General features: G+C 43.2%; 2 protein-coding genes across 2 annotated transcripts in view; one reads left to right on the forward strand and one right to left on the reverse strand.

The window, feature by feature from the left end:
- Positions 1-1,893: 1,893 nt before the first annotated feature.
- On the reverse strand, positions 1,894-6,124 carry sync (syncoilin, intermediate filament protein). Its single transcript, XM_085446760.1, has 6 exons — positions 5,967-6,124; positions 3,437-5,013; positions 3,144-3,358; positions 2,786-2,993; positions 2,592-2,716; positions 1,894-2,519 (listed from the first exon to the last, which is right to left on the reverse strand). The coding sequence occupies exons 2-6, from the start codon at positions 4,955-4,957 to the stop codon at positions 2,471-2,473; spliced, it is 2,118 nt and encodes a 705-aa protein (XP_085302886.1). The 5' UTR covers positions 4,958-5,013; positions 5,967-6,124; the 3' UTR covers positions 1,894-2,470.
- Positions 6,125-20,311: 14,187 nt separating this feature from the next.
- The window catches only part of nhsl3 (NHS like 3), a 40,185-nt gene continuing 39,198 nt past the window's right edge, over positions 20,312-21,298 (forward strand). Inside the window, exon 1 of the mRNA XM_085445362.1 lies at positions 20,312-20,567. Within this exon, the coding sequence (XP_085301488.1) occupies positions 20,336-20,567 (232 nt within the window). The 5' untranslated portion in view covers positions 20,312-20,335. The remainder of the gene's footprint in view (positions 20,568-21,298) is intronic.

Here is a 21,298-nt window from a genome sequence, read left to right on the forward strand (position 1 = left end):
TTACCGTCTTATGTAGTCTGGAAGATGTGTGGATGGTGGGGTGGGTGCAGTTTTCTCTGTGGTGGGGTTGGGTGGACTGTCCAGGGCTCTGTGGAGCCGGGGGGCGCTACTGCACTGGGCCCCGGTCTGATGGGCCTGGGCCCCCCTTCCCTGGCGGGTCGCGGAGGGTGGGGGTGCCTACTGGGGTCAGCGGGGGAGCTGGCCCCAGGGAGGGGTTACCTACCCCTCCCTTCCTTCCCTCCCCATCTCCAGCTGCCTCCCTCTTCCCGCTCCTCCACAACCACCCACACATGCAGGGCCTTGGAGTGGGGGTATGTCACCAGGGTGCAGAGGAGGCTACCCCCCCCCCCCCCCCCTGTCCCCTTCTGGCTGCCTCTGCCTCAATTTTATCCCACAACTTAGACATTCACATTATTCACACTCTCATTACACATACATATAGGATCTTGGGGGTGGGCACAATCACGGAGTCCAAATCACCATCAGGGTGTATACCTCACCCCTGACGTCGTTGCCCACCTCTCAATTTTAAATACACTTAGTCATTGAGGGCTAGCAGGAGGGACTATGCGCTTACCTGCTGCTCCTTGGCAGGTAGCTCCATGCCCTCCTGGGTTTTAATTGCACCTTAGAACACATATGCATCAACACTACAATGAGCGGGTGGAGGGAGGTTTGGAGTCTTCTCCCACCCCCATTCTCTGCGGCCTGCTGGAGCGGGAGGGCTAGTAGGAGGAGTTGGCCGTCCAACTGCGGTCTGGGGTGTGGGGCCTCCCTGCTGCTGCGGAGTCGGGGTGGTCTGCCTCTCCCCACCGCAGGGAAAAGGGTAACACCACCTGGGTCTGGGTGCAATTCCCCCCTCCAGGGGCAAGGGTACCTAGACCCGGTTTGTAGAGTACGCTTGGGGAGTGTGATTGTGTGTACAGCGTCTCTTTATGTCTGTCTCCACGTTGGTTGAGTGTGGAGTGAGTGCATATGAGAGCATGAGGGTGGGAATGGATGTTTGTGTCTGTGTGTGCCTGTATGTCTGTGTCTATATGTCAGGTTGGGTATCAGACGCCACCTCTCTGGGGACACCTCAGGCCCTCCAAGGTTTGGAGGCCTATCTCCACCCACCACCACTTCCCCTGCCAGTGGCGGACTCCCTCAGGTGTCGGTGTGTTGGTGGTTCTTTGTGTCTGGGGGTGGGCGTCCGGGTACACACCGGCTCACTCCTTGGCGGCCGCTTGTCGGGGCCTGGGGCCTGGGGCTCGCTCGGGCCCCTTTGGAGGTGGGGTGCCCCCGGCCTCTCGGCCTGGGGCTCGGTCACTCAGGCACAGCTGGGGGCCGGCGGAGCTCACGGGCGCGTCACTGCAACTCCCCCTGACTTCTGCTCCGCGGCTGCTGGGCGAGCCCTCATCTGGGACGCTCCTCAGCTCTTACTGGAACAGTGGCGCGGCTGCCCCTCTGTTGGTCTTCCTTGGTCTCTTGTGTTCTGGGGGCCTCTGGATGTCTGGAGTTTTGATCTCCTCCATACCTGCTTCACACCCTGGAGGACGGGGCTGTGGCCCCCCCACACTCCCTAGCAGATCATTACATGGAGAAACCTTTGGAATGCAAGCATGCTGATCCACACAGGTATGCACACATGGGTATTCACAGACGCGGACTAAAGCTTTCTTGGCTGCTGCCTCAAAGCACACTGTGCGCTGTCTATCTTGCGTGCTGCACAATATCGTTTATTATTTAGTAAATATTGATATCTATGACTAGCTAGTTTATTGTGATGGTGCTTTGTTTTCTCTATTATTATGTTGCTCTTTGTTGTTTGCTGTCTCCTCTGTTTGGTTTTTTTGTTTGTTTTTTTTTTTTTTCTCCATACAGGTGACCCAGGAGTTCCCCCCCCTTCTCACCGTCTCTTCTCCCCTTTGGTTTTCTTTCTTTCTCTCCCCCTCTTTCTCTCATTCATTCCCCCTGTCCTATTTATTAAAAAAAAAAAAAAAAATGACAAAGGATGAACTGAAGCTCTGCCATCACGTAATGTCGCATACTGCTGTTTCTGATGTCATTTAAAAAGAAAAAAAAGAAAAAAGAAAGAGTTGATGATGCTTCGTCACACTTTGCTCAGGCCTCTTTTGTGTTGTGATGTTTTGGTACTTTTTCCCGTCTCTGAGGCTTACTCACCCTGTTCGTCTGTGTCCCAGTGTTTAGTTCTTCAGGCACGTTGGCCTTATAAGTACAAGAAATTCAGTCTGCTCTTCAGAGACAGACATTAACTCATCAGTGGCACTTAGATTACAAAGAACACACTGCGTTTATTCATAACAAAAACTTTCCTACAAGCTGCAGTCTAGTTTATCTTTACAAAAAAAAAGATTGTCTTGGTTTTGTCCTATAACAGCATGTATGTTTATATGTGTTAAAGTGCACTGATCAAACCTTTAGTTTACTATGTTTCCTAAAACACAAGCTCATTTTGTGTGAAGAACAGTCATGTTTCCTCCTCATTGTCACCCATGTTATGGTCCTGAATGGCATTTCTGTAAAGAAAAACAATCTAGTTACAGGCTTAAAGGTTTAAAGGTGTGGTACAGACTTGATGAACGGATTACCTGTAAAGTAGGAGCTGCTCGTTAAGGCTATCTCTCAACTCCTTGATCTCTTTGGTTTTTCGCTTCTGAATCTGTAACTCAGTCTTCAGTTCTCTGCTGCTCTCCTCCAGACAGTGCACCGTCTCCTGAGAGGCAGGCATAATGTCAGTGTTTTTGTCGTCATGCCCTACTTTTTCCTCAGTCACCTTGGTTACCTTGTACTGCCCCACGTTTTCTCTTCTTTGCATGTGGAGTAGATTGAGTTTCTCCTCCAAACAAGCCCTCTGCAGCTTCAGTTTTTCTATCTCCTCCATCAGAGGTCTCAGCTGGGCTCTCAGCTCCTGGGCCTGCTCTTTGGCTTTAACGATTGCGCCAGCTGTTGCCTCTCTTCTCTTCAACAGTGCAAGCAAAATGGGCTCATACCTGGACAAGCAAATCAGAGAAAGCTTTAGTGTTTTATAGCTGTAACACTGTGTCAGTGGGTTTTTATGTCTTAAAACTACAGCACTACCAAATGTCTGTGTGTGTCAAAAGGAAGAAAAACACGTGTTTTGGTGATTCCACTGACTGCACCTGTCCTCCAATGCTTTCAGGCCACCCTCCACATACTGCTGTATGTCCCCACATGAATGCCTCCTGCATTCAGTCAGCTCCTCTGCAGTGTTGGTAGTCTGACTGGAGCTCTGTTCCTGGAGCTTCGCTCTTACTACTGAGAGCTGTTGTTGTTGGGCCAGCCTGAGCTGGCAGCCCTCTTCTATCAGCTGGAGCACCAAGGACTTCAGCTTCTCCTGGAAGAAATTCATTTAGAAGAAGATGAATGAATGGTTGGAAATGCATGATGGATGGAAATGTAATTATGTTCTTACCTCTTCTCTCTTTAGTATCTCCACTTCACAGCGCTGGTTGTTCAGAGCTGCCTGGCTGTGGGCGCAGCCCCTCGCCATTGCAAATAGCCTCCTCTTCAGCTTTCTAAGCTCATCTTGTAGCCCCTGTCTCTCCAGGTTCACCTTCCACATCCTTCTTTCCTCCTCTGCCCTCTCCTCCCTGAGGATCTCTCTCTCCCTCTTTCTTTCTCCCCTTCTGCCTTCTTGTTCTTTTTTGAGCACATTCATCAGGTCTGCCACTTTGTTATCAATCCGCTCCTCCTCCTCCTCACTTGCCCCTTGGCCCATTTCCCCTCTCAGGCACAGCACCTCTACCAGCAGCTCCTTCCTCCTCTTCTGTAATCGCTGTACCCCTTCAATGCAGTCCTCCATCTGAGTCCCCAAGGCCTCTAATTCTGTCACACTAGATCCCAGATCTAAGGTGTCTCTCTTGAGTTCTTCTGTCTTCTCAGACAGGAGTTCATTGGCATCTACATCAATCTCAATCACATCTCCTGTTGTTTCTGTGCTTTCATCAAATATATGTCCAGGCTTCATTCCCTCGCAGTACATCGTGTTCTCTTTTGTAGTATCTATGGGTGTCTCTGAAAAGCCGAACACCTTGTCTGTTTTTAGATGACCTGGGCTTTCTGATCGGTCCACAGAGAGCTCACCCATCATGTCATGGCCAGACAAATCTTTGTGCTGGCTGCCATGTGTTGCTGAACCTGCTGTCATTCTTTTCCCGGTGTCCTTGGAAACTTGACCTTCTTCCCAGGAGTCCAATTGCATTGGCTGGCTCTCCGTCTTTAATAGCCTCTCTTGCTGAATGGGCACCAGTGTTGTGCCTCTATAAAGCTGAGGGTTCTTGTTGATGTGTACATATTCTTGGCTTTCATCTGTAACCCACTCTTGGGGTTCAAAATCCATGCCAGTTTCTTCCATACAGCCCTCCAGCATGGCTAGCATCCCCAGCAGCTGGCCTTCATACTCCACCATGGTTTTGCTCAGTTTGTTACCTGCTGATGTCAGAGGCATTTCTGCCTGGCGACAGCGTTCTGTGGTCACGCCACACCTGTCGATGACAGTTCCCATGCAATGCGATTGGCCCTGGGCAGGCTTTTCTTCGGCACTGGTCCCATCTATGTGTGTGTCAATGTAGCTAGTTGAAAGATAGGCTTGGGGGTGTTTCCATGCTTCTCCACACTTTTCCACTGTTACTTCCTCTTTTGCCTGACCATGACTGGATTCATGCAGATTTGTTTCAGTATAATTTGCTGAGTACTGAGAGCCAAATGAAATACCGGTGAGCTCTTCACAGCTCTTCAGTAAGTCATCCATCTCCTGGAGGTATGGCTTTATCAAAGCTGATTGCTTTAGCTGTGCGCCTGTGAAGGTGAGGTCATGGAGGTTTGTGTTGCATTCTCCTTGTTCCATGAGGGATCTCTCTGGATTCCCCTCCTCTTCCTTAATGAAGAGTGGCTCAAAACCAGAGGATGAAATGTTATCATCTAGGTCATCCATCTGTTTGGCCTAATTCCCGTTGCCCGTTTTGATGTAGAAGTCCCCTTCAGAAAGGCCTGTTAAACCAGATGAATACGTTAGGCAGTCTCAGGCCTCTTAGCTATATATTAGGTCTGGCTTAAAATGATAACATGTGAGCATACAATAGGGGCTGGGTTAATGTTTTGGCTGGACTTGCAAGCTATGCTGATGTCATTAGCACATGTGGGCATGTGGAGGCATGGTTTAGCAGGGTATGTTTTTGACAGCTGCTCCCTTAGGCTAGGTGCCACGGGCACCAATTCAGTGCATGGCCACGGTCAAACACACCTCAGACAAGTATGCATTCAATGAACACAAAACCTCTAGTGATATAAACACACACAGACAGTTTTCATCTGAAGTTCCAGCAAGTGGCATTACAGAGATTACACCAGCAAGCAGATTATCATAACATGTCATTGTCCCTGTCGATGGATGGGCACTTGGAGTCTCCCCTGGTGAATAATGCAGCTGTAACTGTACCCTTTGAGGTGTTTGCCAAGACTAGCCAGATACTCCCCAAGGGTAAATTGATCAAATTGACCCAATAATGTCATCGGGTAGAGATTTGAGACAAGAGAGACAAGATCCATGTGATAGATGCTGTTTCTTGGTTTGAAACCAACTAAAAAAAGCAAAGAATCAAGCTAGAACTCTTGTGCTTGTATTTAACTAGGTCATTTCATGTAATTAATGAGCATATTTTAGAAGCTACATTTTGTTGTTCTTTCTTTGACATGTTTGACTGCTAACAGAACAAAGCTCAGTAGAAGATATGACAGGGACCAGCTGTCTCACTGCAGGACAGGTGCTGGGATAAGGCACAACACCCAGAGACAGCACCAGCATGCGCCTGATGTCCATCTTACACAAAAACATTTACTTATCAGTTAAGCAAAAGGCCACAGTAAAAATAAAAAACTGCATTATGAACAACAACAGAAAGTTCATGAACGTATAATTAATTTAAACCATCACAAGAACTTACTTCTCAACATATGATTCCTTTTTTCTGCCTTCCTGCTGTATTCCGATGATGAATCTGCTGAGCAAGAATAAAATCAAGGCGCTCTGGTTCAAACGACAAAAGTAAAGTGAGTGTTAAAGAATGAGCGGGAGCAGCGAGTACAGATGAACCGAGAGAGATGGGGGGATAAAGACAGTTGACCCAGCCTCCTCTCACTCAGTCACTGTGCTGCTATGCGTGACCATGACTACCCCGGGTCTGTTTATGTCTATTAATAAACACTGTGCAGGGGGAAAGAAGAGGCACAGCAGGCTGCCTGTTTCACCCCGAGAGTATGAGGTTCCATTTGTGTCAAAATTTTGCTCATGTGCACAATTTTTACATCGACTGAAAATGTGACAAAACTTTTGTTTTTGAGCTCTGAACTGTTTTTCAAATACTACGAAACTCTTTAACAAACACACCTGCCAAAGCAATTGTTTGTACCAGGAGCTGTAAAGTGCTGAAAACTGCAGTTGTGTGCTGCACTCTGAAGCCCATTCTTTTCTGTGGCTTGCAATAATGTGTTTGCACTGCATTAAGTAAAGTGCAGCATAAGTGCGCCGGCTAAAGAGCATTTATGTGTGCTGCAGCTGAACTTTGACTGCGGCCATGTTTGACTTGTATGTGATATGCATCCAAGTAGACGGGAAGGCCATGAGCAAGAGATTTAATTATGTTGTACAGGCAGGGCTTGGTGACCAGTGACCACAACATGCCATGTTATAAAAAATTAAGAGGTAGGTAACAACAGTGAATATGACATCAATTTGATGTGAACTTTGCCATTTGTGAGGCACCGCACGACGAGTATAAAATCCTAATAGTCATCGCAGCACATCCCACTTCCTGTCTGAAAGATCCTTTAATGTGCTGATCTTTACAGTATGATAAGGCATGTTTTCTGGCTTGTATAGAAAACATTACTTGCCTCTATGAAAAGGGAGGTGCCAACTGTTGACCATCATTATTTCCTAACCGCACCCCCCTGTAAATGGTGTCATTGATTTGTACTGCTGAGGTGTGTTTGTGGTGTTGATGCCTTTTGGTGCTTTATTGTGAAATTATCTGAAAGTCATATGTCTTACGGTGTGGTATTGTTTGTGCTTCAGTTTTGGTGAATGAGATTTAGGGATTTTAGTCTCATCTTAATGAATACTATGTTGTCCGTGTTGTGCTCATAAAGCTTATAAATCTTGGTTAGCTAGCTTTTAACCAAGCTAGCTAACCATGCTTGCTAATAGAGATTGACAGACCACGTGACTTTCGCGCATTGCATTGTAGGTACGAGGGCAACAAAATCAAAACACTGCATCAAGCGCTAGCATTTCCAGCACCGGTAATCATTAATTCTGCGGTTTTAATCCCTACTTGCATTTTATTTGCCCCAAAACCAGTTATGTACAAAACAACGGAGAACACGGCAGGTCTGTACAAAGACAGACTTGACGAAAAGGCACAAAAAAGTATGAGGAAAAAAAATCAAAGGAGTGAAAGGGTCAGACCCATACAAGTAAGGACGTTAGCGTGCTGCCCGACTTTCATCATGCACATATTTATTATTATATGGTCCTAAGTGTGAGTGCATACACTCACAAAATGTTTAGTAACTTCAGATCCCTGCAACAAGCCCAGGTCCAGTTTACTTTGGTGATTTGGACTATTCCATTTCACAGCTGTTGTTAGATTTTTTTTTCTTTATCTCCTGTACAGGCCAACGCAATCTATTTGTCATTTCAGGTTGTAGTATTACACAACATTTTCGGATCTAATAGAATAAAAAGAGTTATTATTATTGACCTTATTTATAACTGGCATTATTATTTCATTCTATTATAGAATCTTACAGGAAAGACGCAAAATTGTGTTCCATTGTGCTTTATCAGCTGCTTCGGTGAAAAACAAATCAACAAAAACACAACATTGCAAAACAACATACTGGAAAACAGTTATTCATCACTTGATTGCTTCAATACAACACTTGGGCACATATATGCAGGACTTTTCGTGGCTGTTTTGATATTGCTCTCCCTCTTAACCGATCAAATCTCGCTGTGGTAGCAGCTTTAAACTCGGTATGACCCAGGTTGATAGAGAGTGCACAGTCTGGATCGCATTCCAGCATTTTGTAGGCTGGTTTTCCTACAAAATACAACAAACATTAGCCCACAAAGCCACCGCGAACAAAGCAGCATAGCGCAACGAATTCAATTCAAATTAAGACTTATTTGTAACCTACATCAATAATTATGTTATGATATATTACGTAATAACTACAACAGAAGACTGACCTTTGTGGGAATGCTTGGAGCAGACTAACATGTGAGCTGGAGTGCTCTGGAACGTTATATTTGGTCTTCGAATGGCTGCAATCCAGGCCATCCGTCGGCTCTTTGTGACTTTGGAAACACGGCTTAAACAATTTCTCTTCCACGACGTAATCAACAACAAACAGCATGTCAGGGCATTATTCTCAACATCCAAATGAGAGGAAGTGTAACAAGATAACAGTATAGTTTGATTTACACAAATGCGAAACAGTGTTTTGTTCATAAACAGTATAAAAGATGGATGTAGGTAGCTACTGTGAAGTCCATCAATATTCATCCGTCAACTGAAGTACAACTACATATTCAGTGGGACGGCTGCACATTTAAACATAATTTTGGCACAAATAGGACCCCATACAGGACAGATAATGGCCTTTCCAAGTAGAAAGTTTATTAGTTCTCTCATTTTAGCTCATTTAGCTGTTTTATTTTCTTGAATTATTCAACATAATCTTGGAAAAGTCTGCCTTATTTTTAATTGCTGCTGTATAGTAAAAACAAGGCCACCAAATTCCCAGGAATCTCTTAGTCTTGACACCTTAGAGATCAGGGAGTGTAGATGCATCCGTTACGGCTGCTGAGAGGCGTGGGCATGTGTTTATGATGAAAGAACACAGCTCCAGGATTCCACCCCTGCCATCTCATTATCGAAAAGTCTTTAAATAGCTGCCTGCATTTTTCTGGCTGTTTCCCAGAGGAGGATCGTTTTCCATCCAAACTCCTGACCCCCAACAATCAACTGGCAGACAGGTGCTGCTCCGGACGAGCAGGGAATGACATGGATACAGATTATTTGGAAAATATGAGGCAGATGAAAAAGAAATGAGATGATGGCGATGATGCAATAAAGAGAAAGATAGTAAAGAGCAGATATTACTGTGACCTAAGCAGCAAAGAATTGCTTTGTGGTTTTTTACACCAAAAACTATTGTTTAAATTCCCTTTGAGTGACTTTTCTTTTTATCTAGAACTTAAAAAATTAATTCCCTGTATGAGTTTTTTGTATACTGTTGTATTTTGTCAGATTTTATATCTTTCATTTTACACTACTCATATATTAGTACTTTCGTATTACAGCTAAACACCACTAGATGGCCTCATAGCTTAATTTGAACTTTTATGACACTGGGTAACATTATAGAAAATATTTAAGATTTTCTATAATGTTAAGAACAGCTGTTTTATGTTCTTTAAATGCATAAATGTACTCCCAGCTGTTACTATACCATACTGTGGTTTTTCTCTCTTTTTCGTTTCACATCATCTCAGCTTGCTCAAAACAGCCAGAAGAAAAAGATGGACTCAAACTGTCAAAGATTAATTTACCACGTATCCCCCTGTGATGTGTATTTACTTGACCCTGTCTACTAAATATACTTCATGTGCAGTTAACACCCTGTAAAACAGTGACGGTCGTTCCCCTGAGATCGTGATTCAGTGTTTCCATTGCAAACGTATGTCCCCTGTGCTCAAGAGAAGATGTAATGTTTATCTAATTCACCCTCCTCGACTGCTTCAGCTCTGTGTTTTGGCAAGTCCCGGCTTAGGGAAAGAGACGGTAATTTACGTGACGTTATGTCCAGGGCTGATCTGTTTCAACACATTGTTTAACACTGGGATGATGCACACCCACGCAGCCAGTGGGAGAGAGGCTTAGTGGCGCTCCCTCTCTTCCTCAGTTCCTTGCCTGAAAAATGATTAGAGTATAGATGGAGAGGTGATCAGTGTGTGTGCGTGGGTGTAGAGTAGGGCAAGGGGGAAACCAAATATTCAAGGGGGTGTGGTGGTTGGAAGCCCACTGTCCCACTGAGATAGGCCATATGCTGGACTTGCTGCTCCAAACTGCAGTACTTTCCAAACTCACCAGAATGTCCTGTCAGTGTGTCGTCCTCTTTCTTCTGTTTCTCCTTTCCTTCATCTCTTTCATTTTCTCACAAACAGCAGTAAGGTGTCACTAGCAACAGAAAGCTGAACTAGCTAAATATACCTCTTAAACAGCTGTTATATTGTTATATATTTTATTTTCCAGGGTTTCTGGAAGTACATTTTGTTCTATTTCATAAACACTGATGCCATTTGGAGGAAGCAGTTCAGTTTGTTTGGCTTGCATACAGACCTGCAGGACCACCTGTGTGGCACGAGCACAGTGGAGATCACCTGCTTTTAGGTTTTCTCACTCCTGCTCCTGAACTGCATTAACTTCTTCTTTGTAACACACCTAAATAAACTAAATGTGCATTGTCAGCTGTTAAAAAAAAAGGAAAAAATCAGGACAGTTTGGGAAAATGTTTCCTGGTGTTTCATGTTGAAGTGTCCTATATGGGTCATTTGTTTGTGGTTGTGCTTGTGTTTGGGGGTCTGATCACATTTGCCATACAGGGAATTAATATTGTTCTTGTTATAAAGTCAAGATTGAAACAAAGCTATAGCACTGTGCAAAAGTCATGAAAAGAAAAGCACCATCAGATTTTGATCCACCGTGTAATATCATCTGGTTGCATTTGATTTGCAACAGCTTCATTTTTTAGCACGATAATGATCCCAAACACACTTCCAGTGCAGTAGAAGCATGCCTGGATAGAAAAACACACCGTGGAACACTATCAGTCATGGATCGGCCTCCCCAGAGCCCGGTCCTCAACATTACTGAAGCAGTGTGGGATCATCTTGACAAAGAAGGGAGTTAATGCGAGACAAATCCAGTCCAGCCCTGGGCACGACACGCAGTGAATTAATCTGAGAAGGTGCATTAAAAAATAAATGGCCGCGCCAGCCATGCACATCGCAAATTGGATTCTACAAAGACCGGCCCACCAGGTATTAAAGCCATAAAGCCTTTGAATGAAAACAAATGCTGTTGTGACAGTGATGTACAGTCTTGTTGGTATATGTATGATTTCTATACATTTTACATCAGATAAAAACTTTGGTTGTAAGCTTAAGAAAACTATTTAATAACAGCCAGACATTTTAAATGAGAATAAGAAAGAAAAAGAAAAGTATTTCTTTGTGCCCCCCTTTCCCTGTTAATGTTCTACCTGGCCCCCCTGGCAAAACTTTGCTAGATCCACCCCTGCACAGTTACCAGCTGTCAGCTACATCGAAAAGGATCCTGGTGTTATTTGTCTCTCAGAAACAGTTCATAACTTCCCTTCAACTCATTCATGTCACCTAATCCACCACCTTTCATTGTTTATACCGTTACAAAAAAATAAAAATAAAAATAAATCATTGGCCCATAAAAGCAAAAATTCACCATCGGCCCACCGAGCAAATGCCCGGTATGCCCGATGGCCAGTCCAGCTATGGTCGTGCCATCAGTTAACCCTTTGACCCCTGTCTTAGTCTCTGTCTGTGTTATGTTTCCTGTTTTACTTTGGTAGTCTCTTGTCACGTGTGTGTTATGTTCAGTTTTGCTGCCCTTTGTCTCATTTGAGTCGACCTTTGAAGTATATTTTCTCTCTGGAGTCCTGCACTGCTGTGTGGTAGGTGAGACTACACAGCTGAACCATGACAGTCATGGTGGTAGCTCAACAAGGTTTCATTTTGGAAAATATTTAATTAAGAAGACAATTTGAGTGGTTACAATTTTGTTTGGGTGTTTGTAAGCACAAAAGAAATCCAGCTGTGTAAAGCCAAAATAGAACCAGACATGATGCACATATGATAACAATTTTACACAGAAACTGTTTATGAGGAACTGCCAGTAATGATGAAGCGAGTAACTAGTTGCTGCTTTGCCGGACTCTTAGTTCAGTGTCTTAAAATAAAGTTGCATAATTTGTTATTTTGTGGCAAAGAAACTCAGGAAATGATGGATCCACATCTCTCAATCTTGCCGTTACACATGGGTGTTCTCCTGAACATCCAGTCAAAGTGAACTGCTTCTTCAAACGCACTTTAAAAATGTGTTCTTTCACAGCCGGTCTGGAGATGTAAAGCGAAGACTATCTGTTGACAACCAACTGCGTCCTCAGGTTAGACTACTGACTCGTGTTGTTCCTGCCCATCTGTCATGTCTTATAGTCGTGTCTTACTACAGCTGAGTGTGTTTTAATGACAGTGACCTTATGTTGTGTTTACTTTGAACAGAGTGCTTCTGCTACGTAATTGTCATCTCTTTACCATCTTCAGTCACTCGCAGTCTGTACCAGTAGGCTTTTTATGGTCGTAAAGCATCACTTAATATGATGAAGTAGGCAGCCTCGTGACCTTTTTTCAGTGTGTTTTTCCACTGTTCTGGATTAAGCTTGTTTCCTCCAGTTGACAATGATGAACATGCTTACCTTTAAAAAGGCACAGAGCATCCACGACTTGTTTGACCCCTTCATTTATCTCACCCCAGCCTCCCTTCAAAGACAATCACTTCTCTTTCAAACAAAAGCAGATTTTTTTGGTATTACATCAGCTTATTGTGACTGCCGTTCAGTGTAATCCTTGTAGGCTTCTTCACAGGCACAACCAGTTCCCATGAAGGAACGCTGCAGATGAAAACAGCTGATAAGGAAAGACGACACAAGCTACGCTCATGTTGACAGTCAGGATCATTCAGTGGCGTTCAGTCACCGGTGACGGAGCTTCGGCACAGCGTGAACAGAATCAATAAAGAAAATCATTATAGGATATGTTCAGCGCAGGTCTTGCGTTTTTAGATTTAGAGATTTTGTGTGTTCATGAGGTTGTTTGTCTGCTTGAGCTTGCATGTCAGCTTAACCTTTGCTGTAGGTGCGTGGAATTTTTAGCAAAGGAATTCATCTGATAAGAAGACATTTCTTTGAAGTGATCTTGATCAGCGATGGAAGGAGGATACTGTCGCAAGAACTGGATTTGCAGCTCATTTGTTTTAGGGAAGTGTTTTTGTACTGTGAGCCGTGAAATACCTGAAGCTGACAACAGCAGCGCGTCTTAAAAAAAGCTTTCAAATGACGACTTGCTGGGATCTTATCTAAGGGAGAGCATCCTCTGTTTGGACTGAAGTGTCATAACAGCATTTAGTGCTAATACTGCTAAACTACTACTCAGGATATCACTCATCTGCTCTCGTCACAAGAGGCTCAATTGGTGCCACTGTTTTTCACAACTACAGTCATTTTAATACAAAAGCCCCTCTTGCCTTTTAAAGGGTTTACATTACAGGACATAATAAAAAATAATCTGTCCATAACAGGTGTTAAAATTAGATGACTACAAACTATAAAATATGACATATTATACTGTGTTAGAATTAAACTGAAATGCCCAACAGTGTGTGGAAATCTAAGTACACCCTTACTCTCTCCATTGAAATTAAAAGGGTAGCAACCACGTTGTGCTAATTAAATGCAACTGTAGTGTTAACTGATCATCAGCAAGTGTGAGCAAATCTATAAAACAAAAGGTGTCAACAATCAGCTCAGAGAAGCAGTTGTTGCTGGCCATCACAGCAGTCCATCGTTCTGCAGTGAGAAAGATTACTCAGTTATATTTTATTTATTTATATAGCACATTTAATTACAACAGGAGCGTTGACCAAAGTGCTGTACAAGAATACAACATACCTAATAAAATAACTTAGAGTATTGATAGCACTTTACCACTCAGAAGTGGAAAACATTTAAGACAGCTGCTGGGACCAGCAAACTCACCTCACAGTCATTCTGCACAATGCTCAAAAAACTGCAACAAACCCCAGAGCTACATCTCAGACTCTACATGCCTCTGTTATTGTGTTAAATGTTAAAGTTCATCACAGTACAATTAGAAAAAGACTGAGCAAGTTTGGCTTGTTTGGAAGGGTTACCAAGAGAAAGCCTCTTTTCTCTACAACATGGCAGCATAGCTTAGGTTTGTCACGTTGCATCTTCAACCACAAGACTGGAACAATATGCTCTAGACAGACAAGACCAATGTGGAGATATCGGACCATAATGCACAGCACAGCGTTTGGAAAAAAACCAAACAATACCAACTTTCAAGCACGGTGGCAGAGGAGTGATGATTTGGGCTTGTTTTGCAGCCACAGAACCTGGGTACCCTGCAGGTATTGAGGCAGATGTGAGGCCATCACTCTGACAGCCGAGACTTGCCTGAAATTGCATCATACAGCAAGACAAGCACAGCAGCAAAGAATAACCTGATTGAAATCAATGGAGAGACCTTAAGAGGGCTGTGCATAAACGAATACCTGCAAACCTCAATGAACTGAAGCAACGCTGTAAAACGTAGGCCAACATACATCCAGGATGACTGAAAGTCACAGAAAATGAGTCCTTTTAGTTATCCCTGCTAAATGTGGCTCTGCAAGCTACTGAATCATGTGGTGTACTTCATTTCTCACTTTTGTAGTTTTTGTTAAATAATTAATGAAACAGTGTAATATGTTATGTACTGTTGTTCATCCGAGGTTGTATTTAAACAACCTTTAGTGGGTGGTAGAGGCTAGATGATTATTTTTCAGTCTTTAACGAAACAGTTTGTTGTTTCAAGGCATTTAATGGTGCATATGTAATGCACATGACAATGCAAAGGTTAATAAAGATGTTGTGCACAAATCTATTAATCCATATTTTTAGATATGGATTTACTAGAGAGTGACAGACTGCTGTTTTCAGCTCTCCTAATCTGATGTTGAGCAAGTGGCAATCCTGTTATTTTATTAGAGAACTGGCTGAGGTCACCTCAGGTTTCCTGTTGTGAGGTCGGAGCCTCATCTGAACGACCCCCAGGGGACGCTCAAAACAGGCAGATGGGGAAAGAAAGACAAACGGGGAAGAGAGACACAAAGAAAGAAAGAACGAGGTGGATGGAAAGCTGTGGCCTGTTTTTGTCCAGCCCCAACAACCCAGCGGTGACCACACCCTCTCAGGAATTCCTGCTGCAAAAATATTTCATGGCATGTTTTTAAAGGAGTAGTTCATCCTTACAAATATCTCATTTAAAAAGCCTTCATATTGAGGTTAATGCTGCAATATTCTGCGTGCAAAATGTGATGCAACAGTAAAAACACACAAGGAAAAATGAGGACAAAAATAACAGTAAAAAATAGTTTAGAAAAACTTGATGCCAGAAAATAAGGAGAATGAAAAAGTGTTGCTTTCTAATGTAACTCAGTTAAAGTAGCGTGCTCATGGGGCAGTAAAGCTGAAACAAAAATAGAACAAAAAGTAGAAAATTGGGTGTTATTATTTGAGTCAATTCTGCATGTAAGTGTGTTTTTCTGTATGTGCGTTTGTATGAATTGCAGGCCAGATGGCTCAGTACACAGCCAGTGTGTTTTGGCTCTGACTGCTTCCAGATTCTGAGAAATACTTTGAAAACTACAAAAACAGCATTATTCCTGACGTCGGACACGCAGAGCTTTGTGTGTTTGCCTGGATCGTGTTTTATTATTTTATCATCTGCCATTTATTTAATTTGCTTAACCCATGGCCATGTTTGTGTATTCAAGAAGGGTCATGTCAGCTTAAACTGGTCATCTTTACATGCTTCCTCTCATGAAGGCATGAAACAGAAGTAAATCCTTTAAACGCTGATCTTGGTTTAGTCACAGGTTTAGTGACAGTCATTTATAATAATGACAATACAGATATCCACACTGCAGCACTGAGAAACTGATTTCTTTCGGTTTCACTGTTTTTCGAAATGACCCCTTCATCATTCAACTCTAAAAAAGTGTTTCCCAGAGGCACAATAAACTCTTCCAGCTTCATTTTCAGTAGGTTCAACCCTGTATGACATGACTCAGTGATATTTCTGGTACTTTCCTTTTGCATTTAGAGGCAGTAAAATGGGCAGCTTCTTCTAGCTTTTACAATTTATAACCCAGTCTTTTTTTGCCTACATAAGAGTGGGGTAGTAACAGCAAGTTGTCCAAGAAGAAAAGAGACATGCCAGGAGAGAGAAAACCAGCATTTTTATTACATTCTCCTTCTTTTTCTTTGCACTTTTCCCCTCTCAGCTTAAATTTCTTTATTTCCAAAATCCCTTATCAAACCGAACTCATTGCCAACAGAGTCTCTGACTTCTATTATAACCATAGACTGGTTAGACAAAGCTTCCTCTGTACAGAGGAATCCCTTCTGCTCCCTTCACAGCTGAGTATCAACCTGGAATCTCTCCCCATGCTTTAAAACTATTATTACTTATCACAATTCTCTCTCTGTCCTCATGGCTTAACATCATCTTAGCTGGTTGATGTTATAAATAATTGGACTGTGGAATGTATTTGGACTTTTTTTGGTCTTTTTCACTTCTAAATTAATTCCTAGAAATGTATTCCTAGATGACGAAAATGCACATGTTAGATTAGAGTAGTTAAGACCTATTTTGGTGTTTGGTTTTATTTTGTGCGTTTAAATGTTGTATATGCCTGTTTGAGAACTGGATAGAAACAGAGAAACAGTCGGTGCAGAAAGAATGCGTCTGTCGCAGGACAAAAGCAGGTCGAGAATGATAATGCCGGGTCGAGAGAGCTGGGCTTATCCCAACCGGCAGTATGGATTTCCTGCCTGCAGCCTCCTTTCAGTCACATCCAACACAAACACTCGCACACATACACACAGGTCACTCACAAAGTGTTGTGCAACTGTGAAATTAAAAAGTAGCTTCCAAAACTTTTTCCAATATCTATATACTGCTATAGTGTTTAATAAACATCTCCTCTTGGTGTTCCATTTCTACAAAACAATTCAACAAGATAATTTACACTTAAGTTGCATATTTAGAAGTCATTTTGAGTAAGATGCAACTCTATACCAGTAGCATTCTCTCAGGGCAAGCAAGGAAAGCAGTGCTTGTCCAGTGAAAGCTAAAAATATACATCTATTTAAAGTACCAGAGTGCATCTCTTCTCGTCACATCTCAAACTGCATTCAGGAACCGTCCCCCACCTGGCACGATCTGATATCGTCGTGTTGGTGTTGTTCCCAGATCATCATAGTAAATGTTCCAGGATCAACATTGCAAGTGAACAATCGGAATGTTGTGACGTCATACTTTTGCGACTTCGGGAAAAAACGCCTTAAAACAAAAAACTGTACTTAAGCTGCGAGAAACCGCCTCTGTCCGCCGAGGCAGAAAGTAACGAGCGAGTTAACTCCCAACACTGGGGAGGAGTACAGAAGTGGATTTACTCTTTCAGCATATATAAAAGAGTAAAATGAATTATAAAAATATTACATTTAAATAAATTGTTTCAACTTAAGCTTTTTTGCCCTTAATGCCATAACATTATGAGTTTTTGAGACCTCGAGTAAGACCATCATCACTTCACTTGTCTCTTGTAATGCTTGTTAAAGGATAGCAGAGCATATGTAGCTGCAGTTGTTACACAGAGAGCTACATATGGGAACAGAATGAGGGAGGATAGGTGACACATTACCCAGCAGGATCATGATGTTCTCGTGGTTAATGATTTTTACTGCACATGCACATTTCACACAGGCGCTCCGTAGCCCACTTGCAGACATATTGAGGGTAACTGTTTTCTCTTCAATTGCCATAGAAACCTTAAAACATTTCAATCTGTTAGGCCTGAGTGAACTAAACGATGACTCATTTTAACCCCTCCCAGGACTCCAACACACACATCCAGCATGGACCCCTCCACCACTCTCTCCCTCTCACACACACTCACCAAGCAAAACCTCACCATGAATCATCTCACATTCATAACCGGCACACAGGTCGAATTTTTGAGAACAGCTAACCGACTGCCGCCCTGTCTTTACTGCAACACAAGTGACACGGTGCCTCAAAGCAAATTCCCTCCACATGTTTTAATTTACTTTTGGCTCGCTCTTTTCCATGATGTGAGACAGAGAAAGACCTCTGACGAGCGCTGACAGTACATGATCGGCTTGAGGGATGACGGTCATTAAAGCTGTTAAATATGAGAACCATGTGCTGAAAGAAAAAAAAAGCTGACTGACAGCGATATCTTTAGATCGTGTGCCAGAAATAACCCAGGAATCCCAAGAGACAGGTAATTTAGCTGCCTCATCTCAGGAGCTAAATCAAGACCGTGGCCCACAGCTCATGATGAGGCCGACCATGTGAATAAGAAAGACTTTAATCCCGTGTTGTTGGGCTACTTGCGTGTACACGTGTACCTGAGGAGCTTTCTAAGATCTGCATCACAATTATACCTGCGTTTGGCATGGGATGTATTAAGTGATGTTTTTGCTGGATCTCTGCTCTAACCAGCATGTTTACTCTTGATGATGATGAGTATTTGTGTGAGTTACAGGCTACAAAATACAAAAGGTTGGTTTGGGTGCTCATAGTATAAAATGCCAAAATTACAGTAAACTCCCTTGTTGCCAATTAACCAGATGCATGCGAGACTGCAGTCACAGGCTTGCCTCAGTCTGTTCCCAGAAGGCTGCGACACCACCTTCTGCTTCCTCTTCCTTACCCTACTGGGTCTCCTCCACATTCAGACCAGACGAGCCAGTCCCACAACACAACAACATGCTGTTGTCGGCTCGGCTCGTTCCCCACCACAGTGAATTTTGAAGCTCAGGTCAGGTTTCTGAGGTGAGTACAGCTGAATGCTGCTTAAAGGTGCTCCCCTGTAACTTGCCTTATTGCCCTAATTTCTGTGTGTGTGTGTGTGTGTGTGTGTGTGTGTGTGTGTGTGTGTGTGTGTGTGTGTGTGTCACATTTAACAAGTGGTGTCAAGTTTCTACCTGGCCAGAAAGAGGTAGAAAAGAGAAACCCTGTCTTTCAGGTGAAACGGCTGAATCACTTCACCCTTGACAGGTGACTGTTCGGTAGTCTCCCCATGGAGCTTTCCTTTTCTCCAAATAAATAAGACAAAATGAAGCCCAGGAAGGAGGCACAGTAGTGTTGAGCGCTCTATTTATGGTTACACGGCTCCAAAGGGTGTATTTTTGTTTCAAAGCTTCAATGATGGATCATCACACCAGGGTTCCTCTCCAGAGGGAGACGACTGAACCTGATCCACAGAAACGAGGCTGAGAGGAAAGACAGAAAAAAACCTAACTGTGCAGCTTCAAGTAAAGGACTCAACACGAGAGCTAAAATGTGAGAGCTGGCTATGAACATGAAGAGGAACAAGCAGCGCTGTAATGGCTCACTCCTACCAGCACTGTAAGAGGGTGGAGGAGAGGCTGGCTCCGATACAGAGGGAGGGACTGTGTTCAGAGAGCATGGAGCTTCATTCACTGTGCTAAACACACACACACAGACACACACATGCTCTGTAAAGCTGTTCTCAGGCGGAGAGAAAGGAGTGGAGCAGAGGAGAGGACAGCATGCTCACGCTGTAAGTTTACAAATGTTTGATTGTTTGTTAATGTGACACGTACAGGAAGCTTGTGTGTGTGCGTGTGTGTGTGTTGTTTGTGTGTATCTCTTTTTAAAGTAAAAGAAATAGTTGACTTTTAAACTTTTTCTTCCACTCTTTCTCTTCTCTAACTCAGCCGTACGCACTTTTCTGCTGATGTGAACCACATGGCTCACGTGCATGCACACACATACAGAGACGCTGCAGAGGTCTGGAGCTCCCGTAGGGCCAGGACATATACAAGAAAAGTGAGAGAATAGAAAAGGGAGAGTGGGGGCGACTGAGTAACAGGAAAACTTTGGGAGAACAGGGTAGAAATACTCTCGGTTCACGGTTATACTTTCTTGTTTTCTCTTCTTTTCTGTTTATGTTTTATTTCGATTCCATTCCTGATCATCTTGACTGGGTTTGGATATTCTCATTAACCCAGCCTTAACTTTGTTCCTCTGTTCTTGAGTTCCCATGCCACTCTGTCCTCCCTCTGACTTTCATTTCCAGCCTATTTTTATATATTTCTCTTCTGCGCTCTTTGTCTCATCCTGCTGATCTCATTGTTGTCCCAGGTGGTGACAGACGGGGGGGAAAGGATAAACGGACACTAAGAGAGGCCAAACAGGGAAGGGAGGTTTCATCAAACCCGACATACCAGGGAGGTCCAGGTCCTGTGACAAACAGTAAGACGCCTTGATCCAGGTGGAGGTACAGTTCCTTAGCCTCCAGGACCAACCTCCAGGATGTCCCGGAGGAGGTCTACAGGTGACCTGGTGCCCAGGGACATCACTGAGATCTTAGCCCGTGAGGCGAAGGCTCAGCGTGGGCAGAGGAAGCCAGGAAGCTCCCTTGGAGGCGCCTTCAGCTGGTTAAAGGGGAGCCGGCGGAAAAAGAACGCCGGCAATGGACTGAACCGCAATGGGAGTGCTGTGACAGATGCCAAACTGGGACACCAGAACCATGAGCCTGCAAAAGGTGAGAGAGGAGTCATTTTGAACTTGACCTTTTTTAAGTGTCGCCAAACACAGTAAGACTAGAAGAAATTCTAGCTCATAAACAGTTTGCTGGGGGACATTTAAAGATTTTGAATAAATGTTTTCTTAATATTTAATATAAATAGTTTAAAATAGAAGATAAAATAAATATTGTTCATCACACGAGGATTGATAGCTTTAAATCAGAATGATTTCCTATTTCTAGTACAGTTTGCATTTGTAAGCAGCATTTATACTCTAATTATACGTTTGCACTAACAGTGGATCAGATTATGTTTCTGTTGTTCAATTATAAGATGTTGCTTGTCGTGACAAACCTACACAGACTCTGCAGTTCCCCTCAAATCCGTGTAGTGTTTTATCGTCTTTTAGCTCATCCTTTTGGTTTTACGGCATGTAACTTTCCCTTGTTACCATAGCAACATGCTGTTTTCTGAAAAAAACAAACCAAACAAACCCAGAGACAAACAAAAAACAAACAAAAAAAATCCCATCTGAAGCTTGAGACGGTTAGCTACTAGCTTGTGGATTCCCTGTTGCTACCATTTGAAGTAGTGTTATTGTTCCTAGAAAGGCAGAGAGGACTGTTTTAACTTACAAGGACTGATAAAGTCCCTGTTTGGAAGCAGAGCCTTCAACCAGCAAAATATTAGTCCGTGTTACTTTTTCTTTCACTGTGTGTTTACTTTTGTTTTTACTCAAAGTCTAGTT

This window comes from Copadichromis virginalis, linkage group LG22 (genome assembly GCF_057382275.1).
Source record: "Copadichromis virginalis isolate Kocher_CV1m ecotype Utaka linkage group LG22, C_Virginalis_male_GT1.1, whole genome shotgun sequence".
Classification (NCBI taxonomy): Eukaryota; Metazoa; Chordata; class Actinopteri; order Cichliformes; family Cichlidae; genus Copadichromis; species Copadichromis virginalis.